Consider the following 20247-nt stretch of genomic DNA (forward strand, 5'->3'; position numbering starts at 1 on the left):
ATGGAAAATCAAAGGCCAAGTTCATCAAATTACCGGAGATTAAGGCGAGAAAGAATGACTCCTGAACAGCTTACGCAAGAGGCTAATACAAGAAATGCTCAAAGGCGCATGTCATATAATTCAAGGAGGAATTCTCGACAAAATGCTACGGCATGTTCTCTAAGAGACATTACCAATCAAATTAACTCCAATGCTAGAGACAATCTTGCAGACCACATCTCAAGACTTACGTGTGAGTTCATCACTTAGTTTGATATAGTCTCACTTTTAAGACTTTTAAAATGTTCACATTACTTAATGATGACAATGTTATACACAAGCTTATTGATTAATTACTTCTTTATTTATCTATCTTTGTACGACACCAACCGAATAATATAATAAAATTAAGATTACTATTTATTTATTATCATAAACACATATCATCATGTACAAAAATTAATTGTTGCATTATTTCATGCAATACAACTGATTTGCTTGCATTTTTAGTAGAAGTAATAGTAATTTTAATTAACAAAAAGCAAAAAAAAAATTGCAAAGATTTAATTTGTTAAACTATAACAAATACTAATTAAAAAAACACACATAGCTCGCATTCATCATCATCAGTATCATTATTTCACACCCATCTTTTAGAAAGTTTGAATGTGCCTATGTTTACAGTAAGATCTAAGATAAGATTTTAAAAATGCTCACATTTTATTATAAAATTGAATTTTCATATAGCAATGGGCAACCGTCAAAATAGTGTTCGAGAAATTGGCGAAAGTAGTGGAACTTCGAACACGAACCATCATAATGTCATGCATGCAAACACTGTTGATGAACGAATAGTTAGGCAAAGAGTGAATCCTCGATCTGTAATAAATTTTCGCGAGCAAAGAGGAGTCCCAAATGTCCAACTTTGTCCTCCAAGACTATGTTCACATTGTCAAGCTCGACTTTTTCATAAAGAATCTTCACAGATTTGTTGTCTGTCCGAAAAGATAATCTTGCCAACTATACCAGTTCCTACAGAATTGCTATCATTATACACTGATCAAACACCTATTGGAGTGGATTTTAGGCATAATCTTAGAAAACTAAATCACATACATGCCTTCACTTCCATGGGTGTTCACATAGATGAGAGTTTAGCAAATGCCCAACAAGGAGTATATACCTTTCGAGCTCAAGGTTCCATATATCATAAGATAGGTGGTTTACTCCCTAATGGGTCAGATTGCCGGCCACGATTCCTTCAGTTGTACATATACGACACTGAACATGAGATTGAGAATCGATTAGCAGAGAATAGCACGTTGCGACGAGACATTATACAAAGAATCAAGGCTATTCTGGATCAATGCAATCCATTTGTCCATACTCTTCGATCTCTAGCACAGCGTGAAGACATACAACAATGTGCACTTCACATTCGTGAACAACCTTCAAATCGGCCACAATATTGTTTATCATCTGCTTCCCAAGTTGCTGCAGTGATTGTCGGTGGAGAAGAAGTTGCAAACTTGAATCCGAGAGATATTTTAGTCCGGTCAAATTCTGGTGAATTAATGACTATTATGGACACGGCAGGATATTATGATCCCCTACAATATCCATTACTTTTTCCGTATGGTTCTTATGGATGGTCGATTAATAGTGTTGACAATAATGGAAGAACAATTCCGTGCCGAGCTTTCTACGCCTATTACTTCCAAGTAATGTTACTACACTCACATATATGTGTTAATAAATTGATTTTCGTAATAATTTCTAATCCATGTAGATGCTTTTTATTGCAGATACGTCCACATTCTATTTCAATCATTTTGCTTGCACAGCGACTGTTCCAACATTTTGTTGTTGACAATTTTGTCAAAATTGAGGCTAATAAGCTAAGATGGATCCGAGACCATCAACATACCATAAGAGCTGAACTATACCAAGGCTTACAAGATTGTTTGGCTGCTGGAGAACTAAATCCAGGTATTTTTTTTTAGAAAAGTTACATATATATAATTTAAAACATTATGGTTACTACAAATTTCTTTATTAGTTTGCTAAAATATACTTACCCTAAATCACTAACAGTAAATGTTGGGAAAACAACCGTCTTACCTTCTTCATTTGTTGGAAGTCCAAGAGACTTGAATGAAAGATATCAAGATGCAATGGCATTAGTTCTAAATTATGGAAAGTCGGACCTTTTCATCACTATGACATGCAACCCATCATGGAAAGAAATTGTGGAAGAGTTATTAACCGGTCAAACAGCACAAGACCGACCTGATTTAATCACTAGGATATTTCATGCAAAATTTGAAGAGTTCAAGAGTGATGTTGTTGATAAAGGCGTCCTTGGGAATGTTGTGGCGTATGTCTATGTCGTTGAGTTTCAAAAAAGAGGTTTGCCACATGTTCACATGTTACTCATTTTGGATGAAAACGACAAACCAAGATCGCCCGAACAATATGACAAAATCGTGAAAGCTGAAATACCAGATAGAGATGAGGAGCCACGATTGTATAGTGCTGTTCTCAAACACATGATCCATAACCCATGCGGTGTTGGACACCGAAATTCATGTTGCATGGAAAATGGAGTTTGTAAGCGAAAATTCCCAAAACCATTTTCTACAAGCACTATTCAAGGTGATAACTCCTACCCTGTTTACCGTCGTCGCAATGATCGTGCTGCTGTGCCTTTGCATGAGAATAGCTCAACCTATGTTGATAATAGTTGGGTTGTTTCCTATAATCCATGGTTACTACTAAAGTATGATTGTCATATAAATGTTGAGATTTGTAGCAGCATCAAGAGTGTCAAATATCTGTACAAATATGTGCACAAGGGTGTTGATCATGTTTCCATGGAAGTACGAGCAAGAGCAGATAACAATGAGATTCAACAATTTGTGGATGCTAGGTGGGTTTGTGCACCCGAGGCCTTATGGAGAATTTATCAGTTTCCAATCACTCGAATGTATCCTTCTGTGGAACGATTACAACTCCATCTCCCAGATAGACACCAGGTACGATTTAATACAAATCAATCTATCGAAGATTGCCTTCAAATGCCAGAAAATTCCCAAACCATGCTCATAGAATTCTTTAAGATGAATACCATTGATCCTGAGGCAAGATCTTATCTCTATAAAGACTTTCCTCGGCGTTACCGATGGATGACATCAACAAAAACATGGAGGAAGAGGAGGAATAACCTGAAAGTGATTGGAAGAATATACACAGCATCACCAATGGAAGGAGAAAGATTTTTCTTGCGACAGGTACTTAATCATATCAAAGGCCCTGAATCATTCCAGCATCTACGAACCGTCAACGGAGTTACCTTTCCCACTTTTAGAGAAGCAGCTGCAAAATTAGGTCTTATGGAGAATGATGCGAGCATTCATGATTGTTTACAAGAAGCATCAAACTCTAAAATGCCATCTTCCTTGAGAAGATTATTTGCCATGATATTGGTTTATTGCCAACCAAGTGGTGTTCGTGCTTTATGGGATGAATTCTTCCATTTTATGGCTGAAGATTATACCTTTTCCAATCCTCCAAGCACATCATTTGTTCGTGAATCCGTTCTTTACGACATAGATCGCATGTTGAAGCAGTTGGGCAGCACTATTAGTGACTTCGACCTCCCAGACATAAGCATGCAACTAGATGGCAACATACAATTAGCCAGGGCTATACATGAAGAAATCTCTGCTCCCATTCCACCAGAAGATGTGCATTGTGCTGAGCATCTTAATGATGACCAACACCATTCATTTAATGTCATAATGGAAGCTATAGATGGAGATAAAAATCAGATTTTCTTCGTAGATGGTCCAGGTGGTACAAGTAAGACCTTCTTATATCGTGCCATTCTTGCAACTGTTAAGCTTAGAGGGAAATTTGGTATTGCTGTAGCTAGCTCAGGTATTGCTGCCACGTTATTACATCGAGGTAAAACAGCTCATAAAACTTTGGGGATTCCAGTAACATTGCATGCTTCATCAACGTGGAAATTTAGCAAACAAGATGTTGAAGCACAATTGGTAAAGCATGCAGCTGTTATTATATGGGATGAAGCTACTATGACTCACCGACATGCATATGAGGCTGTAGATCGCATCTTGAGAGATCTAATGGAGGTTGACTTTCCATTTGGTGGCAAGGTTGTAGTATTTGGTGGAGATTTTAGGCAAATTCTTCCAGTTGTGACTAAAGGAACAAAAGCTCAAACCATTGATGCATGTTTAGTTAAATCAACACTTTGGAGGCATGTTCAGCAACTTCACCTCACTCAAAATATGAGATCCAGACATGATGAAGAATTTGCAGCATTTCTTTTAAGAGTTGGCGATGGAAGGGAGCCTGTAGTTAATGAAGACATGATTAAATTACCATCTTCATTATGCATCCCAAATGGCAACCAGAACTCGATTGATAACTTAATCCATCAGGTATTCCCAAACTTACCTGAACATGAAGGGGATGTGACATATATGGTAGAGAGGGCTATAATAACTCCGACAAATGATGAGGTTGATATGCTAAATGAGAAGATACTAAATGATTTTGCCGGAGATGAAAAAATATATTATTCCTTTGACTCCGTGCCAGAAGACCGTCAAAATCTTTACCAACAAGAGTTCTTAAATTCATTGTCATTTGGTGGTTTGCCACCACATCTTTTGAGGTTGAAAGTTGGATCACCCATAATGCTTTTGCGAAATATTGATACAAGTAGCGGCCTATGCAACGGGACAAGGTTAATATGTTGTAAATTAATGAATCATGTTATAGAGGCAAAAATCATGACTGGACATTGCAAAGGTACACGGGTATTCATTCCACGCATTCCTTTAAATACAGCTGAAGATGCGAAGTTACCATTTGAAATGATTCGAAAACAATTTCCAGTGAAATTGTGCTTTGCCGTGACCATTAACAAATCTCAAGGTCAAACCATTCCTCATGTTGGCATTTATCTTCCCAAACATGTTTTTAGTCATGGCCAGTTGTATGTTGCACTATCAAGAGGGACTTCCCAGCAAACGACTAAGATCTTGGTTACCAACGGCAACATTCAAGGAAAAGATGGTGTGTTCACTAAAAACGTTGTTTATAAAGAAGTTCTTCTGCCTCATTTTACTTAGCAGTTTAGAAACACGGTAATTAATATTATGCTTCACACTATTTTTTTTCCAAGTATAATCTTTTGCAATTGTTATACACATCTTATAACTAGATTCTAATATATATATCTTTTTAACATGGTGCAGGATAGACGAATTGTGACAAGCATATTGTATGAAAAAATTATTGCGCCCGGTGTTTCTAATGACTAATGTTTGTAAAGTTAATTTCATGTAGTAATTTCTGTTTTTCCAATCATGTATATATTGCTACTACTAATTGTAATAATTTCAACCTATTATTTTATAACTTTCACTACTATAATATTACATACATATTTCTTATATTGTGCATGCATGGAGTGCACCATCTTAGCTTGTAAGTATAAAGAGACTTTATGTTCCACATTCGCATTGATAAATATCTTCAAGACTTCAACAAACAACAGCTACTTAAATTAGTCAAGTGGTCAACTTAATACCGACTTAGTTAAGCCTAAAGTAAGTATGGCCAATGTAAGTTGCACAGCACTTGTGAGTTGTGATATGTGAACTATGACTTGTCCCATGTCTAATATCTTTGGAATATAGACACTAAATTAGGCATTGCATAAACTAACACTTGTATGTATGTAATATGGTGTTGCACTATATTGGTATATAATTTATAAACAAAGACCTGTCCAATGTCCAATACATATTAGACGTAGACGCATCATATTTTTTCTGTGTATGACAAAAATATGTAAGAGTAATGATATAAATAAGATTCGCTCCCAGATTTTGAGTATTTCTCTCCAAAACTCTAGTCAATTATAAACTATTTACGGAGCCTCTACATACATACAGTTGTACCATAAATTAAGTGCACTAGTGTAATTTAAACATTTACAAACTTTAATTATTTCAATATTCTTACTAGTCATTTTACATCATAAAGTAACTTTTATCTAAACAAAATATGTACTCGTATTAAACTTTCATCAAAATTCGCCAAAGTCAAAAGACTTTGAGGAAAAGAACTTAAACTTTCAAATTAGTTTATTATTTGATTTAATTATAAATTAGTTTAAATGTCAAAGGCTCAAAGCTACTTAATGAATAGTACAACAAACACAAATATTACACAAAAATTAAAAACAGAGTAAAAACAGAGGGTATAATAAAAACAAGCAACAATTAGTAAATTATACAGCCAACCACAACTATTAGCTAACCGCTAATGGCCGAATACGATCAATGTAATGATACACTCAACCTCTCCAAATTTGCATCTACAACTCATAAAAAATAAGATTGTTTAACAATAGTTACAAAGTTTATGCTTCAAAAAGTTGCACAAGTTTATGGTTCAAATATGAATTGGGCTACTAAGTGATGGGCCCGTAATGGACCTCATTGTAAATTTTGTATAATTTTAATGGGCCATCGTTGGGCTAAAGTCAGATTTTTATGAGCCCATCTTTGTCTATATATTCCAGTCCAACTATCGACTCGGCAGTTCACTATTTTGATTTACATGGTTCAAGATTAGTTCACTTAGAAAAGACCAATTATTTGGGTTCATATTAGGGTTGTAGATTCAAAATTAGTTCACTCAAAAAATGAGATCCAATTTGAAAAATTAAAGTTTGAAATTCATTACTTTAACTTTATTTAACAATAGTCAATATCGTTACCCCATGATTTCAACTACATTACTAATACGGAGTACAATTAATTCGACTTAAATTGATCCTACAAAACCAGAATTTGAACCTCGCCTAAATGGATTCGATTTAACCATAACTCAATTTTGAAAATTTCTCCCTTGAATTTGACTCGACTTGAATTGCAAATCTCATCAATCAAGTATGACTAGACTCCAATGGACTCAACCATAATGTCATATTACACGACATTGTATGGACATGAATTTTATGATTGTACAAATACTTTTCGAACGAATCAACTTGTATAAATACAAAATAAAAACTTTATCATCGAGTTATAATTGATTTAATTGTATAAACTCTCTAATACGCAATCAAAATTATTGGCAATCAAGTAAACGTAATTTTCTTAGTTATATTGTAGAACGCAAAAAACAATTGTTTTTTTTTTTTTTTTTTGAAGCAAGGACGAATAGAGTACTGTATTATTTTAACTTCTTACTCCGTAACAATAATTCAACATACCACTAAAATAAATAATACTCGTATAACACACACATCCAATATAACCCCTATGACAAGTTTCCAAATATAGACATTATAATGACGTGTAAAGATATAATTGGGCCAAATAGTGGGACCCACAATGAAACCTAAAAGGGGCTCCATAAACATTAAAATTAAGCTGATGTTATGAAGCAGATAAGACCATGTTTGGGGGAGAAGAGATTTGTCCTGTGTTTAAACTCTTTTTCTGCAGTCAATTTTTTCAGTTTTTAGTCTTTCGTCCTCCAATTCTTTCTCCCTTACTTCTCTTGACTTTTTTGAATTTTTCTGCTTGATTTCCTCACTTTTTCGCTGTAATCTTTACTTTTTGGCCCCTAAGAAAAAAAAAAAATTCAAAAAAAAAAACTGATTTTTGGGATTTTAATTTGTTTGTTTTTTCGGGCTTTTTCCCTTTATTTTCCGCTATTTTTTATCATCATTTTAGGGTTCTTCAATTTCCAGGAAACCCAATTCAACTCGGAATTGTCAGCCCTCAACTGGGTTTATCGCGGTTTGAGTAGTAAGTCCACTTTCTCTCTCCTTTTTTTGGATTTTATGAATTGGGTTTACATTAAATTTACAATTTTGCTACTGTATGATCGTTTATAAGTTCAAATTTTGACTGCCCATATTTTATTTATTTTTGAATTTTTTTAATTCTATGTTATATGATTAATTTATGTAGTGTAGTAATTTGGTTGATTGTAATTTGTGTTAACAGTGAATTTTGTGATGGTTAGATGATCGTTGATTTTAATTTATATATTGTTATATGTTACAGAATGATAATCAAGTGGATAATTGGACATTGATAATTTCTTTACTTTGTGGGTTTTTGGCCTTTGAAGTTGAATTATACAATTTTGGATTTTTGGGGTTTTGTGATAATTTTGGTAGATTTGAGAGATGGCATCATCTAGAGGTAATGTTCACTCAGATACCGCGAAAAAGGAGCAAATTATAACTGAGTTTTTCACTAAGACCCTTCAGATAATACTAGAATCCAGGTCACCTTACATGTCCTCGCGGCATTATAGTGGAGAGCAGGTTGTGTCGTCTCCATCATCATCATCCTCGTCTTCTTCGAGTTTTAGGACTAGGGACAAGTGGTTTAATTTAGCCCTCAGGGAATGTCCTGCTGCCTTGGAGAATATTGATTTTTGGCGTCAGAGTAACCTCGAACCCATGGTAGTTGATGTGATCCTGGTTCAACGGGATTTTGTCAACTTTTCTCCTCAAAGGGATTTTGTAAAGAACCCAACATTGAAAGATCAGGTTTCAAATTTTATGAACTTGGAACCTGATGAGCCTGGTGTTGTACCAAGGAATGAAAAAATTATAGAGAGATGGGTGGTGCAGTATGAGAGCCGAAAGAGTAGAGATGGTGGTCTAGGCAGCAAAAAATCTAGTGGTAATTTGCACTCGCTATATAAGAAGTCAATTGTGCTTTTGAGATCATTATATGTAACTATACGACTTTTGCCTGCATACAAACTCTTCAGAGATCTCATTTCATCTGGGCAAATTTATACATACACGCTTACACATCGTGTGTCTACCTTTGTTGAGCCCTTCACGAGAAAAGAAGAGAGTGAGATGCAGCGATTTAGTTTTGCTCCAGTTGACACTTCATGTGGTAAACTCTGTCTTTCAGTATCATATCGATCTGTGCTGTCTGATGTGAGCTCAGAACCATCGACTCCTATGTCTCCACAGTTCATACCAGACTATGTCGGTAGCCCATTAGCAGATCCACTTAAAAGGTTCCCATCTCTTCCCAGGTCTCATGGCTCCCCATCTTATTCCCCATTTTCAAGACGTCATAGCTGGAGCTATGAAAATTATCAAGCCTCACCATTATTAAATTTACCATCTCCATCTCCTACGTACTCAGATTCTCATGCTTCGGTATCTAAGTGTAAGTCTCGAATTCCCCCACCTTTGAGCTTGCCTCAACGCTTACCTGAAACATTTCAAGCTACTGTCAAAAGTACTGGCTACGATGAGTATTGGCCTTCCCCTGTCTATTCTCCCTCTCCCTCACCTTCCCCACCAATGTACATCGCTAATACTGATGCTTCTAAGGCTCTGTTGCGATGTGAAAGTGCTCCTGTCAGAATTCCTTTGAGTAATGCTTTCAACAGGCAAATCTTGCGTCCTTCTCCTCCCCCTAAACTTACAAGAGCCACCACTTTAAAGTCAGATAGATCTACTGGTCCAAGTGGTTCATCTGTTGAGAAGGTACTTCTTGAGTCATCGATTTTCTAAGTCCATGTCTTTATAGTTTCAATTGTGACTTTTTTCCTTGAATGGTGCTTTAATCTTCCTGTTTTGCAGTTTTCTCTGGGCAGAGATGAAAGTGGAAGATATTCCGGGCCTAGGGTATCAACCAACAGCTCTCCAGGCATCTCTTTTTCTAGGAGTTCTAGTAGGCCATCAATTCATGATGATTTTGATGATACTGAGTTTGCTTGCCCGTTTGTTGTGGATGATGATGACATGGGTAGCAGGTAAATTTTATTATGTTTATTCGGACACGTTTCATTGGAAAAAAAAATATGTGTGTAAAAACTTTAAATTGATAAAATGCAAAGCAAGTTTCACATGCCAGTTCATGGGCTCAAGCCTTTTAGAACATTAGCCTTCCTTTCTGGCTACACTTTTTTTTGGCTTTCTTGAGAAAATCTCTTCAGCAATGGTATGTTCTGTGGACTAGATAGTCCGCTTTTCCATCTCAGGCAACTACACCAGGAAACTGTTGGATATCTTTCCATCTTACCTGCTTGATTTGTTTGGGATACTTGTTCATGTGACTCCAGTGGTGCTATTGAAGAGAACTATGTTTGATCTTTAAAATTGTGATGAGAATAGAGAGTAAAATTACATACAGAGTAATATCTTAGGTTTGTCAATTTTTTGGGAAAATTAACACTTCTTTTTAATGGATTACCAAGTGATTTTTAAATTTCTTGATTCACTTAATAGTTGGTGATTGGGTATAATATTTTACTAACCAACTCGTATGAAATTATGAACTTAGAAGTCAGTGCACCAAGATTCATGGCAGGACTCAGGTTAGATGTATAACTGTTTGGGATTTGTGTTTGTGGTGAGCTACTTTGTGTTAGAATCTTGATTTTTAAACATTTGGAGTTAACCTCTAGTGTCCAATAAGTAATACTTAATATAAAAGAATAGGTTAATGAATCAATTAATGTATCGTATCTTATCAATACCTAAATCTACTTATCTGAACTCATCTGATTTTTCTGAACTTGTTGAAACTTAAAAGCTGAGTAGCCTGTCCTATCTGTATTATTAGTCGCTATTTGAACATGTTGGCCCTTTTTAAAACTTGTTAGCCTATATCCTAACATACTTTGTTAAAATTTGGGAAAAATAAGGTGAAGAGGATAGACATAGTTTTATGATCTTCTATGTTTCCTAAAGCTAGGGATGGAAAAAGTTAGGGAAAAAAAAAAAGAAGAAGAAGAAGAAGAAGAAGAAAAGAAAAAGAATTATTAGCACCAGGCTAGAGTTTCGTGTAATAGAAGCTTGTTCGTATCCATCAGCTCCACAATTACTCATGAAACTAAGGGATTAGATCTCTATTATTTCCCTTTACTCCCTTTTGGTAATTGAAATAGAGTAGGGTGAGCATGAATAAGGTCAATGTGTGTCTTTACAAATGCCATCGTGGTTCTATGCACTCTATATCTTCCAGTTTTTTTGTGCCATTTTTAGCAATGTGCATCCTTATCAGGTATACTGTATACAGAATAAAATGGTGATCTTTTTTTGTCATGCTCCAAATCTGCGACACTATGTGATGTGTTTGATGGAGTAATTAAGGACATAATGGTACACTTTCAAGGTATGGGGATTTTGTATCCTGCTGTGAATAGTCTGAGCATCTTATGGGAGCAATGTAAACTATAATTTTGCGAATAGGCAGTAGGTTGTGAATTTGCATCTTAGTAGCATCTTTATTATGTTGCTGTCTATTTAGTAAGTTTGAAAGGGAATGATTCGGTAGGATGTGAAATTGCTTAATTGGGGTTGGTTAACCAATTGTGCTTGAAAATAGTCTATCTGAAATATGTGAAGGGATTTCTCTCTTTGCTCAATTTTTCTCTATATTTCGCTGACCAGGTTGTAGAGTTTTATGCCTAAAATAGGCTCCTGCTCCTTGCATTATATGTAGGATTGGGACAATTATAGACCACTTTTGCTTGAAATTACGTTGTGTCCAAAGAATAAAGAAACAATGATTACCTTTCTATCAACCATCATTTTTGTTCTATTTCTTTGTCTGCTTGGAAATTCCTTTCTTTTCCTAAATTTATTTTTGCTTAATTTGTCGCATGCTCATTATTTTTAAACACATTCTTAGGCCTGGGTCCTTCGATCAGATAGGGAAACCAAATGACCCACTGGAACCAGGAGGATCCGCTCCTGTTAGAAAATCCCAAGATGCTAAAGTGGGAGCCCTGGTATTAATGCTGAAGAAAGCTCCACCTCTTCGCCAGGATTCACTGATGGCCTCTAAGGCTGTGAGCTGCCGTGACAATAAAGAACCTGCTCTCAAACCAGATGATCAACAATCTCAGAAGGGGACTTGCACAAGCATATTGTCGTCAAGCCTTGCCACATCAAGGACCACAGCTGATGCTTTGGAAGAGCTCCGGAGCTATAAGGATTTGAAGGAGTTGTTACTTAGCCAAGGAAAAAGTTCCCATAAGTTTTGCGATTCTGCTGAAGGAGATTCAGGGGGAAATCCTAGTAAATATTGAGCAGTTTCTACCATTATTGGACTTCTTTTCTTGTGAATATTGTCTTGCTCTGGAGTTCTGGCCTTGCGGTTTTCATCTACAAGTACATGTTTGCACCAGCAGTTTTTAGATGAAGGGGGTGGTGAACAGCTGAGAGGAGGGGGGGGGGGGGGGGTTGAGGGTTGAAAGAATTACAAAGAACGTCAGAGCCGGGCTTTGTGTTTTTAGTTATGCCTGGTTTCTGTAGAGGTTCTATATCTGATTGATGACTTATATTGCTATGTGTATAAAAAGCTTTGATCATTGTCATTTTTCAAGGTGTATAAAGTTGTGTCGGGGAGAGCTTGAGAGGTTTAAAGACGGGATAACTGCAATATGAAGAAGCGAGAGGAGATTGTTGTCTTGAATTGTGAACTTTGGCTATTTACCGGAGTTTATAGTTTGACAATGAGGTGTTCAATCAAATCTTTTTTATCCTGAAAGCAATTTACATCATTACATGTATATAATTTTCAATTTGAACCTTCCAATTATGTACAAAAGCTAGAATTGCAGAATTGATAATGTATATTCTACTAGTGTATCATTCATGTGCAAGTGAATCAATGTGTTCAAGTGTTCAACCATCCAACTCAATGTCTTTAATCTAAAGGGTAAAGATAGAAAGCCTCAAAGGATAATGGTTTAATCTCATGTCTCGAATACTAATACCACTCCCATGAACTTACTGTACTAACAAGCTAGTAAACATCCACTTTAGCAACTCAAAGTTAAACACACTCGATCAACTTTATGTGCTTAAAAAAAAATCTTATACATACAAGTATATTGTAGTCTTGAAAGATGACTACATTACTGATCAAGTAGAACTAATTTAGGTATGTAGTATAAGAAATCAACTAATCTAGGTATGTAGTATAAGAAATCATCAATAAAAGAATACATATGTACAACTTAAAAGTTACATATAAAAAGCTAAAAGTAAAAATAATAAATAAATACTCCGTAAAAACATTAATTACAATAATTTACATGTAATTTCATCATGCACTTTAAAATAATAATTGACCATTTATGCTTCACTTCAAACTTAATTTTTAGATATTTTATAAGTCAACTATAATCACTTATTTTCCGTCGGAAAAAAAAAAGAAAAAAAACTATAATCACCTAGAAGAAAAAAAAAAAAAAATTAAATAAATAAAGTCAACCAAAATTGACCATATCTGAAATCAACAGCCTTTTTATTTTTGTAAAACAAAGATAGGAACCATTTGAATCATTTGATCATCCTTACCCAAATAAAAAAACAATGGTATCTTCCAGAAATTCACCCAACAATAATCATCTGAACAGTAGTTTATGCCATTTGAAGACACAGAAATCGGGAATGAATACTTGTAAAACAACCTCCAAAAACCAAAAAAGGGTGATTGGAGATTTCATATTGAGAGAAAAAATCAGTGAAACCCCATTTTCAAGTGTTTGGAGAGCTAATCATAGAATTAACCCTGATTTGAAGGATGTAGCTTTGAAGAAGATCATACTTTCCAAGTTAACCCCAAATCTTAAAGCTTGCCTTGATTGTGAGATTAACTTCTTATCTACTGTTAATCACCCTAATATAATCCGTCTTCTGGATTTCTTTCAGGTTTGTCAGTCTGAAATTCTGATACCCACTTTGTTAATTTTGATTTTTTTTTTTCCTGGGTTTTTGGTTGTTGCTCATTTGAATTTATATTTTGTTAGCATTATTGTATATACCTTTTCATTTGGGTGTAATTAATTTGTGAATAATATGCAATTTTTGAGAATTTTAATGGAATATTGTGCTGCTGATTTATTGTTGTTCTATGAGTCTTGTAGAATTAATAATTTTAGTGTAATGGGTGTTGTGTTTTAATGTTGTAAGCTTGATGGGTTCTTATGGGGGTTCTTTATGGGGGCGGGGGCCTGGGTCAGCTTCATTGTTAGTTTCGGGATAAGGTTGCGTACATCTGAACCTCTTGAAGTATGTTTGCAGTGGTATCGGAGTTAAGAGGTTTGGTGTCTTGGTGATGGGTTAATAAAATGGGGGTTGTGTTTGGTTTGGAACTTGTAAAAGTTTTAATCCTATTAATTTGGTTTCTCAAAGTATTCTCATCATGCAAATGGTTTATATGTACGCCACCTAATCTTTTGTTTGTTCAGGCTGAAGGTTGTTTATATTTGGTCTTTGAATTTTGTGATGGGGGTAATCTAGCTTCTTATATTCGTCGCCATGGTGGAGTCCAAGAGCAAATAGCTAGAGACTTTATGTATCAACTAGGTTAGTAGGTTTGAGGTTTCGTAGTGTGCCCATTTTTTTATATAGAATTTTGTTAGTCGTGATTAGATTATAAAATCTCATTGAAAATCAATTGCAGGTGCTGGTTTAAGCATTATGCGAAGCCATCAAATTGTCCATCGAGATTTGAAGCCACAGGTATTGATAGTGTTTATGTGCTGAAGTTACTTGAGGCTAAATTTATCGCTCATGTTAGAATACATTGAACATTAGGCTTTTCATGCATGTCATCAGCACCCTGAATCCCTGACCTAGTCACATTAGTATAGTAGTAATGTAGTATCATTGTAAGTTTGTAAATTTATGATATATATGGTTGGGTTTGCTAGTGTTTTTTGGTGAGAAAGCTTGGATCTTCAAAGTGATCAGATATGTTAGGAGTGAATATCATAGTTTGATGCCTCATAAAAAATGTCAATGGATGAGGTCTTTCTTTCTGGCAACACTCTGAAAATCTATATAGTGAGCAGCAATTAGCAACCTTCCACCATTTGTGATGTTTAGTTTAGGTTTATTTACAGAAATTATGTTACAGAAAGGTCGCTTTGAGGCTTAATGATCCAGAAGGATAAGAACTAGTTAGCACTTTAAAGAAGAGGATTACTTTTAGTTTCCTCGAGTTTCCGAGCTGGCAAGTTTCTGAATCAGGGACATGTGATCATTCTGCACAGGAAAGCTCTCTACTGTTCTTACAACTATTTTAACAAAGATTGGTTATCTCAGCCAATCTCTCTTTTGAAACCGATAATATAGAAAGCCCTAGCTTTTGAAGATTGTTTAAAAATTCATGTTTGGGTCTGCAGAACATTCTATTATCGAGTTCTGACAGCAACACAGTACTAAAGATAGCTGATTTTGGCCTTTCGAGGTAAGTTGTCAAAGATTCATGCTAGCATTGTGATGTTGCTGTCCTTGCTCTGTGTGTGTGTGTGTGTCAGTGTGTGTGTGTGTGTGTGTGTTTTGTGAAGGAGATTTTTATGCTTTATTACTTAAATTTATATTAAGCTCTTCCAATTATCATCATGTCAATAAGTAGACGTCCTGATTGTAATAATTTTCACTGTGTTCCTACTGCTCTTAACTTGCAGAGTTTTACACTCGGGGGATCATGCTGAAACTGTTTGTGGCTCACCTTTGTACATGGCCCCAGAAATGTTGGGGTTTCAAAGTTATGATGATAAGGTAAGAAATTTCTTAAATTCACAAATATATTTTATTTATTTATTATTTATTTTTTATATTTTTTTTTTGACACATAAATTCTTAATTATGAAATAGCTGCAATGAATTATGTAAGCATTGTGTTCTGCTCTAGGTTGACCTGTGGAGCATTGGGGCAATCCTTTTTGAACTTTTAAATGGTTATCCACCTTTCCATGGCAGGACTAATGTTCAGGTAATGTTCTGCTTTGGCTTCAATTGTAAGCATAATGCAATTTTTTCTAATTTTATGTTAGGGGGTTTGTTTTTTCTTCTTCATCTTCAGCTCTTGAAAAACATCAAGACTTCTACAGGACTTCCATTTCCAGAGCTTTTACGACAAACCATACACCCAGATTGCTTTGATATCTGCTCTGGGTTGCTGTGTGTAAATCCAGGTTGGTGTATTAGCCATGTCTAGTGGATCCCCCTCTTGGCCTCTTCAATTTTCGTTTCGTATGGTTTGTGTTTATTTGTCTTTCGATTTATCTCTTTTTTGCAGCTGACAGGTTGTCATTTGAAGAGTTTTACTGCCATAGATTCTTCATGCAAACAAAGGAGGGGCTATGACTATAATCGTGGAGGTATTCTGCACTATCTGTCAAGTGGAGAATTAGGTGACTCCTTGGATTTGAAAACTGAAGATTGCAGAATTGATCTGAAACAGCTTGTCTAGCAGTATAGGTTTCTAGGACAATGCATTGAAATATATCAGGGTGATGTAGTTGTAAATGTGTGTACATGATGGAACTGTATTATTTCCCTTGGCTGTTTTGCCGATACTACCAACTGAGGTATTTTGTATAATTCCCACTTCCCACCAAGGGTAGGATATTCGTAGGTCCCCATATGTAAGCGATCTAACCTATCGATTGTAAGCCAGCAATCTAGCTATTTTCTGAAAGACTGGCATAGAATTAATCTGTCTTGATAGGATCCGTGCTTTAGAACACACTTGTGTAAGTGTGTTGGTATAATGTTGTATCAATATACAATCGTTCAATGAAGAATTCTTGTTCTTTCTGGCTTCATGTACTTCTTTGTATTAAAATTGGCTTGATTACTGTAAATTTGTTCCTCCGGTGTTCCTGGTTCCTCGTCTTTAAGGGTGATATGTTTGTCCAATCCATTATGGATTTAAGAACATGTCATGATCTTCCTCTAACCCCCCATGGCCCCATAATCAAATGGCCTCAAAGGCCAAGTTTAGATCTGTTTACCTCATTAAGTCATTATGCATAGTCATGAACTTCAATTGAAGTTGTTAGGTTGAAGAATCAATCTTGAATGCTCAAATGACATCAAGGAATCAAGAATACATAATAATAGCTTGCAAACAAGAATTAAAGGAAAAAGACTTGGATAATTAAGTTTTACTTGTTTTAGGTTTGAACCTCCCCTCTCTAATTGTAAACATTGCAATGTTATTTGCTTATCTAAAAAAGAAATCAAAACTTAATCAAAATCAAGCTAATTTCAATCATCCAATCATATACTTTAACTCGTTTCACACCAACAAATATTAGGATCAGCTGGTAAGGGAGTTGTTCCAACTTAATCAGAAGTGTCTAATTTAAATCTTAAAAATGCAACAACATTTGTTGGCAGAGTTTTCCCTCGTCTAAAAATTGCTCCATAACAGAATTACTCAAGTATAACAAACTTCAAAATTCAAATCAACAAAAAAAAATATACACAATATAATTTCAAAAATTAATTTAGACTTGTTAATATGCTCCATCACCTAAAGCAAAAACTTCAAAAAGACCATATTGTCCTCCATATACAATGTTCTGAATTCTGATACAAAGGTCGAATCTTTAAAGTTGCCCTGTAAAATCAATCAATGGCACCGGCGAAGAAGAGCAAAGCAAACAGCGAGTCAACTCGGAAAACTCAGGCGAATCAGAGTCAACCCAATCAATTTCCGTCATGTCTAAAATCAATTCCACCTTCTTCTGTTGCAATCACTATCCACGCTAAACCCGGCTCCAAACTCTCCTCCATCACTGGTATTTCAATTCTCTCTCTTCCTATTTCTCAATTTTATCAAAAAGTTGTAATTTTTGTATATTAAATTTAAATTATTATTTATTAAAAAAAAAAAAAAAAAAAAAGATGTAGGTGAGGAGGCAGTAGGAGTACAGATTGATGCACCTGCTAGAGATGGTGAAGCCAATGCCGCTTTACTCGATTTCATCAGCTCTGTATGTTTTTTTTTTTGGGTGTATTTTCAATTTTGTTTTCCAATTCATAATTTTTTAATGTGCATTAATTTAATTTTATTTGATGGGGTGATTGATTTTCCATTTATGTTTCTGGGTAATTGCCTTTGGTTTAAGATACAATTCTATTTCTGTAAAATTTGTAGTCGAATGTTTTTATTCTTAAAAATGATACTGTTGCATCTGAGCTAATTAGGTTTATGAATTCCTTTCAATTAATCATGTGTTATGTGTAATGGGCTTATAATCTTAAACTTATTATCGATATATAATGAGCTGCTGTTGTTATTGTTGTTGTTGGACAGTCATGTTGTTGTTGTTTGCTTGACAAAGATGTGTTGAAAATGCACCATTCTATTTCACTGATCAGTTGCTTATGTAGAATGCATATACATGCCAATTTTCTGTTGCAGCCAGTGTAAGCTGGATACCTTGTTAGATAGAGATAACTTGGAAGAATTGTTATTTTCAATTTGTGGGATGATATCATGAGGCTATTGATCCCTGATATACGCTGAAATATCCCGGTCTAATGATGTGTATGTACGTTTCAATGTTTTGGCACATTTATGTGGTTAAGGACATTGTTTTCTTGTATCGAGTCTAGGACCTTTAGACCACGTATGCCAACTGTATATGTTCTAGTATTGTATCAGTAGAAGATGGCTAGCCTAAAGATATATACTCCGGTCAATTCACCTGACAAACTCTCTAGACTTATCATCCCTGACTATTTTCTCTATTTGAAGTTATCGGCCCTTATTCTTTTTTTAGCTGTGCATTTGACATTTGTATTCCTAATGAACTTAGTTAAGGTTTCCTGAAACCTTTTGTGACGCTAAAAGACAAGTTTGAACAGAAGTTACATACTTCTTCAGGAGGTTGTTCATTCTATCTTTAACTAAGAATCGTCTCAAAAGTAAGAAGTTTTGTATCTCAAAATTTCATCTTAGACTTGAATGTTGGAGGACCCTATAATGTACTAATAGCCACCCTGTAGGCTAATGGTTATTACCTGTGTGCCTTTAAGTAATTGGTAACAACTACTAACCAGACTGCAAGGGTGGGATAGTCAATTCAAGCATGCTAAATTACCTCTTCATATGTCTTGTACAAATAGACCAATGCTAACCAGATGCCATACATTTTCTAACTCAACACTCCTCAAAGAGATGCTTGATTTCTAACACATTATCTTTATACAGGTTATTGGTGTTAAAAAGAGGCAATGTTCTATTGGTTCAGGTTCCAAGTCAAGGGACAAAGTGGTGATTGTGGAAGATGTAACTTTAAAAAGTGTATTTGATGCTCTGAATAAGGATGTGAAATCCTAGCAAAGGATAATGGTTGAGATGAACAATATGTATAAGAGAACTTTGTCGAAGTTAGGAGTTGACGTAAATCAAATTTTGCTACCAAGCCTCAGCTTTTCTGCAGTTGCTTTTCCGTGTATCAGCCATCAGTTACTTGTAACAACAAGCTGGTGACTCCAATTACAGTATTTTGTCAAGGTGCATTGTAAGGACTGAATATTGGTGCAGAGTGCAGGCTGCTGAGTTTCACTTGCAATTTATAGGTGCAGAGTGCAGGCTGCAGAGTTTCACTTGCAATACCTTTATTCGAAATTCCTTTGGATGATGTTCTTCAGAGTTTTAATACCACTGTATAATACTTGGTGTCTTTCTTCCCTTGATATGGTGTATGTTGTGCCTCTAATGATGTGAATAGTGTAGACTTGGGATTATACCTTATTACCAGCTTTTCCAGATCATTCTAACCAAGATTGGAGACTTTTTTTAAGTTGATGATTGTATTCCAAGTCTTAATTACAGGCTATTTACAGCTGCTCTAAAGATTATTATTTTACTTCATGAGTATAATGAACTAAATGAAGTGTTGTTCCTTTTTTGGCTCCTCCAATTTATTTTGGATAATCCGTTTAACTTTTTGCACAATTTAACGGGACTTTATATATATTTTGGAAGGCTTATTACAGTTCCAAAACAACTTTTACAACCTTGGGAGACCCCCCACCCCCTACACACATCCACTTCAATTTGGAAATTTTTTCTCGAAGTTGATTTGAAATTGTGAATTATAACCTTTAATTTTGATCAATTTTTTTTTTTACTTTTATGAGCTTGAAAGAGGACAAGGTGCTTCTCATAGGCCCCCCACAAAAGGCTACAAGACTCCAAGAGGCCTCTAGATGATTGGAAATTTGGAATCATCTACTTTCTTCTTGTTAGTCGATTTACTTAGCTACATACACGACTCTCATCATTGACAAGTGATAGTATATAATCCCGAACAACATTATATGACCCTAGGAAGCATGACCTAAGATCATTTGAGATTTTGACATTAAGTTCGAAATCTTCGTAAATAGTTAAATTTTGTGTATTA

At 35.2% G+C, this 20247-nt stretch overlaps 4 protein-coding genes across 5 annotated transcripts; all 4 read left to right on the forward strand.

Moving 5' to 3' along the window:
- On the forward strand, window positions 1–5141 carry LOC145602731 (uncharacterized). Its single transcript, XM_081658898.1, has 4 exons — window positions 1–232; window positions 727–1700; window positions 1785–1968; window positions 2074–5141. Exons 1-4 carry the CDS (start codon window positions 1–3, stop codon window positions 5139–5141), a joined length of 4458 nt encoding a protein of 1485 aa, XP_081515024.1.
- Window positions 5142–7495: 2354 nt separating this feature from the next.
- LOC145602911 (autophagy-related protein 13b-like) lies at window positions 7496–12721 on the forward strand. The gene is made up of 4 exons (XM_081659058.1): window positions 7496–7838; window positions 8100–9559; window positions 9656–9828; window positions 11712–12721. The coding sequence occupies exons 2-4, from the start codon at window positions 8225–8227 to the stop codon at window positions 12109–12111; spliced, it is 1908 nt and encodes a 635-aa protein (XP_081515184.1). The 5' UTR covers window positions 7496–7838; window positions 8100–8224; the 3' UTR covers window positions 12112–12721.
- Window positions 12722–13248: 527 nt separating this feature from the next.
- Window positions 13249–16647, forward strand: LOC145601867 (serine/threonine-protein kinase ATG1t-like). Of its 2 annotated transcripts, none has more exons than XM_081657952.1 (8): window positions 13249–13741; window positions 14281–14398; window positions 14496–14554; window positions 15220–15284; window positions 15505–15598; window positions 15732–15812; window positions 15931–16014; window positions 16119–16647. In XM_081657952.1, exons 1-7 carry the CDS (start codon window positions 13403–13405, stop codon window positions 16006–16008), a joined length of 834 nt encoding a protein of 277 aa, XP_081514078.1. In that variant the 5' UTR covers window positions 13249–13402; the 3' UTR covers window positions 16009–16014; window positions 16119–16647. The 2 variants fall into 2 exon arrangements, with proteins under 2 accessions (XP_081514078.1, XP_081514077.1); XM_081657951.1 differs by having other exon boundaries at window positions 13324–13741; window positions 15903–16014.
- Window positions 16648–17357: 710 nt separating this feature from the next.
- LOC145602712 (uncharacterized) lies at window positions 17358–19622 on the forward strand. Its single transcript, XM_081658882.1, has 3 exons — window positions 17358–17628; window positions 17735–17823; window positions 19047–19622. The coding sequence occupies exons 1-3, from the start codon at window positions 17463–17465 to the stop codon at window positions 19173–19175; spliced, it is 384 nt and encodes a 127-aa protein (XP_081515008.1). The 5' UTR covers window positions 17358–17462; the 3' UTR covers window positions 19176–19622.
- The last annotated feature ends 625 nt before the right edge of the window (window positions 19623–20247 follow it).

Source organism: Chenopodium album, chromosome 21, assembly GCF_948465745.1.
Source record: "Chenopodium album chromosome 21, dcCheAlbu1.1, whole genome shotgun sequence".
Classification (NCBI taxonomy): domain Eukaryota; kingdom Viridiplantae; phylum Streptophyta; class Magnoliopsida; order Caryophyllales; family Amaranthaceae; genus Chenopodium; species Chenopodium album.

Excerpts from the sequence above, each read along its gene's own strand:
- LOC145602911 (XM_081659058.1), top strand. The coding sequence starts at position 8,225 with ATGGCATCATCTAGAGGTAATGTTCACTCAGATACCGCGAAAAAGGAG. Across the intron at positions 9,560-9,655 it reads GTGGTTCATCTGTTGAGAAG|TTTTCTCTGGGCAGAGATGA; the intron begins GTACTTCTTGAG and ends CCTGTTTTGCAG. Across the intron at positions 9,829-11,711 it reads GATGATGACATGGGTAGCAG|GCCTGGGTCCTTCGATCAGA; the intron begins GTAAATTTTATT and ends ACACATTCTTAG.
- LOC145602731 (XM_081658898.1), top strand. The coding sequence starts at position 1 with ATGGAAAATCAAAGGCCAAGTTCATCAAATTACCGGAGATTAAGGCGA. Across the intron at positions 1,701-1,784 it reads TCTACGCCTATTACTTCCAA|ATACGTCCACATTCTATTTC; the intron begins GTAATGTTACTA and ends TTTTTATTGCAG. Across the intron at positions 1,969-2,073 it reads TGCTGGAGAACTAAATCCAG|TAAATGTTGGGAAAACAACC; the intron begins GTATTTTTTTTT and ends AATCACTAACAG.
- LOC145601867 (XM_081657951.1), top strand. The coding sequence starts at position 13,403 with ATGGTATCTTCCAGAAATTCACCCAACAATAATCATCTGAACAGTAGT. Across the intron at positions 15,599-15,731 it reads TTCAAAGTTATGATGATAAG|GTTGACCTGTGGAGCATTGG; the intron begins GTAAGAAATTTC and ends GTTCTGCTCTAG. Across the intron at positions 15,813-15,902 it reads ATGGCAGGACTAATGTTCAG|CTCTTGAAAAACATCAAGAC; the intron begins GTAATGTTCTGC and ends CTTCATCTTCAG.
- LOC145602712 (XM_081658882.1), top strand. The coding sequence starts at position 17,463 with ATGGCACCGGCGAAGAAGAGCAAAGCAAACAGCGAGTCAACTCGGAAA. Across the intron at positions 17,629-17,734 it reads CAAACTCTCCTCCATCACTG|ATGTAGGTGAGGAGGCAGTA; the intron begins GTATTTCAATTC and ends AAAAAAAAAAAG. Across the intron at positions 17,824-19,046 it reads TACTCGATTTCATCAGCTCT|GTTATTGGTGTTAAAAAGAG; the intron begins GTATGTTTTTTT and ends ATCTTTATACAG.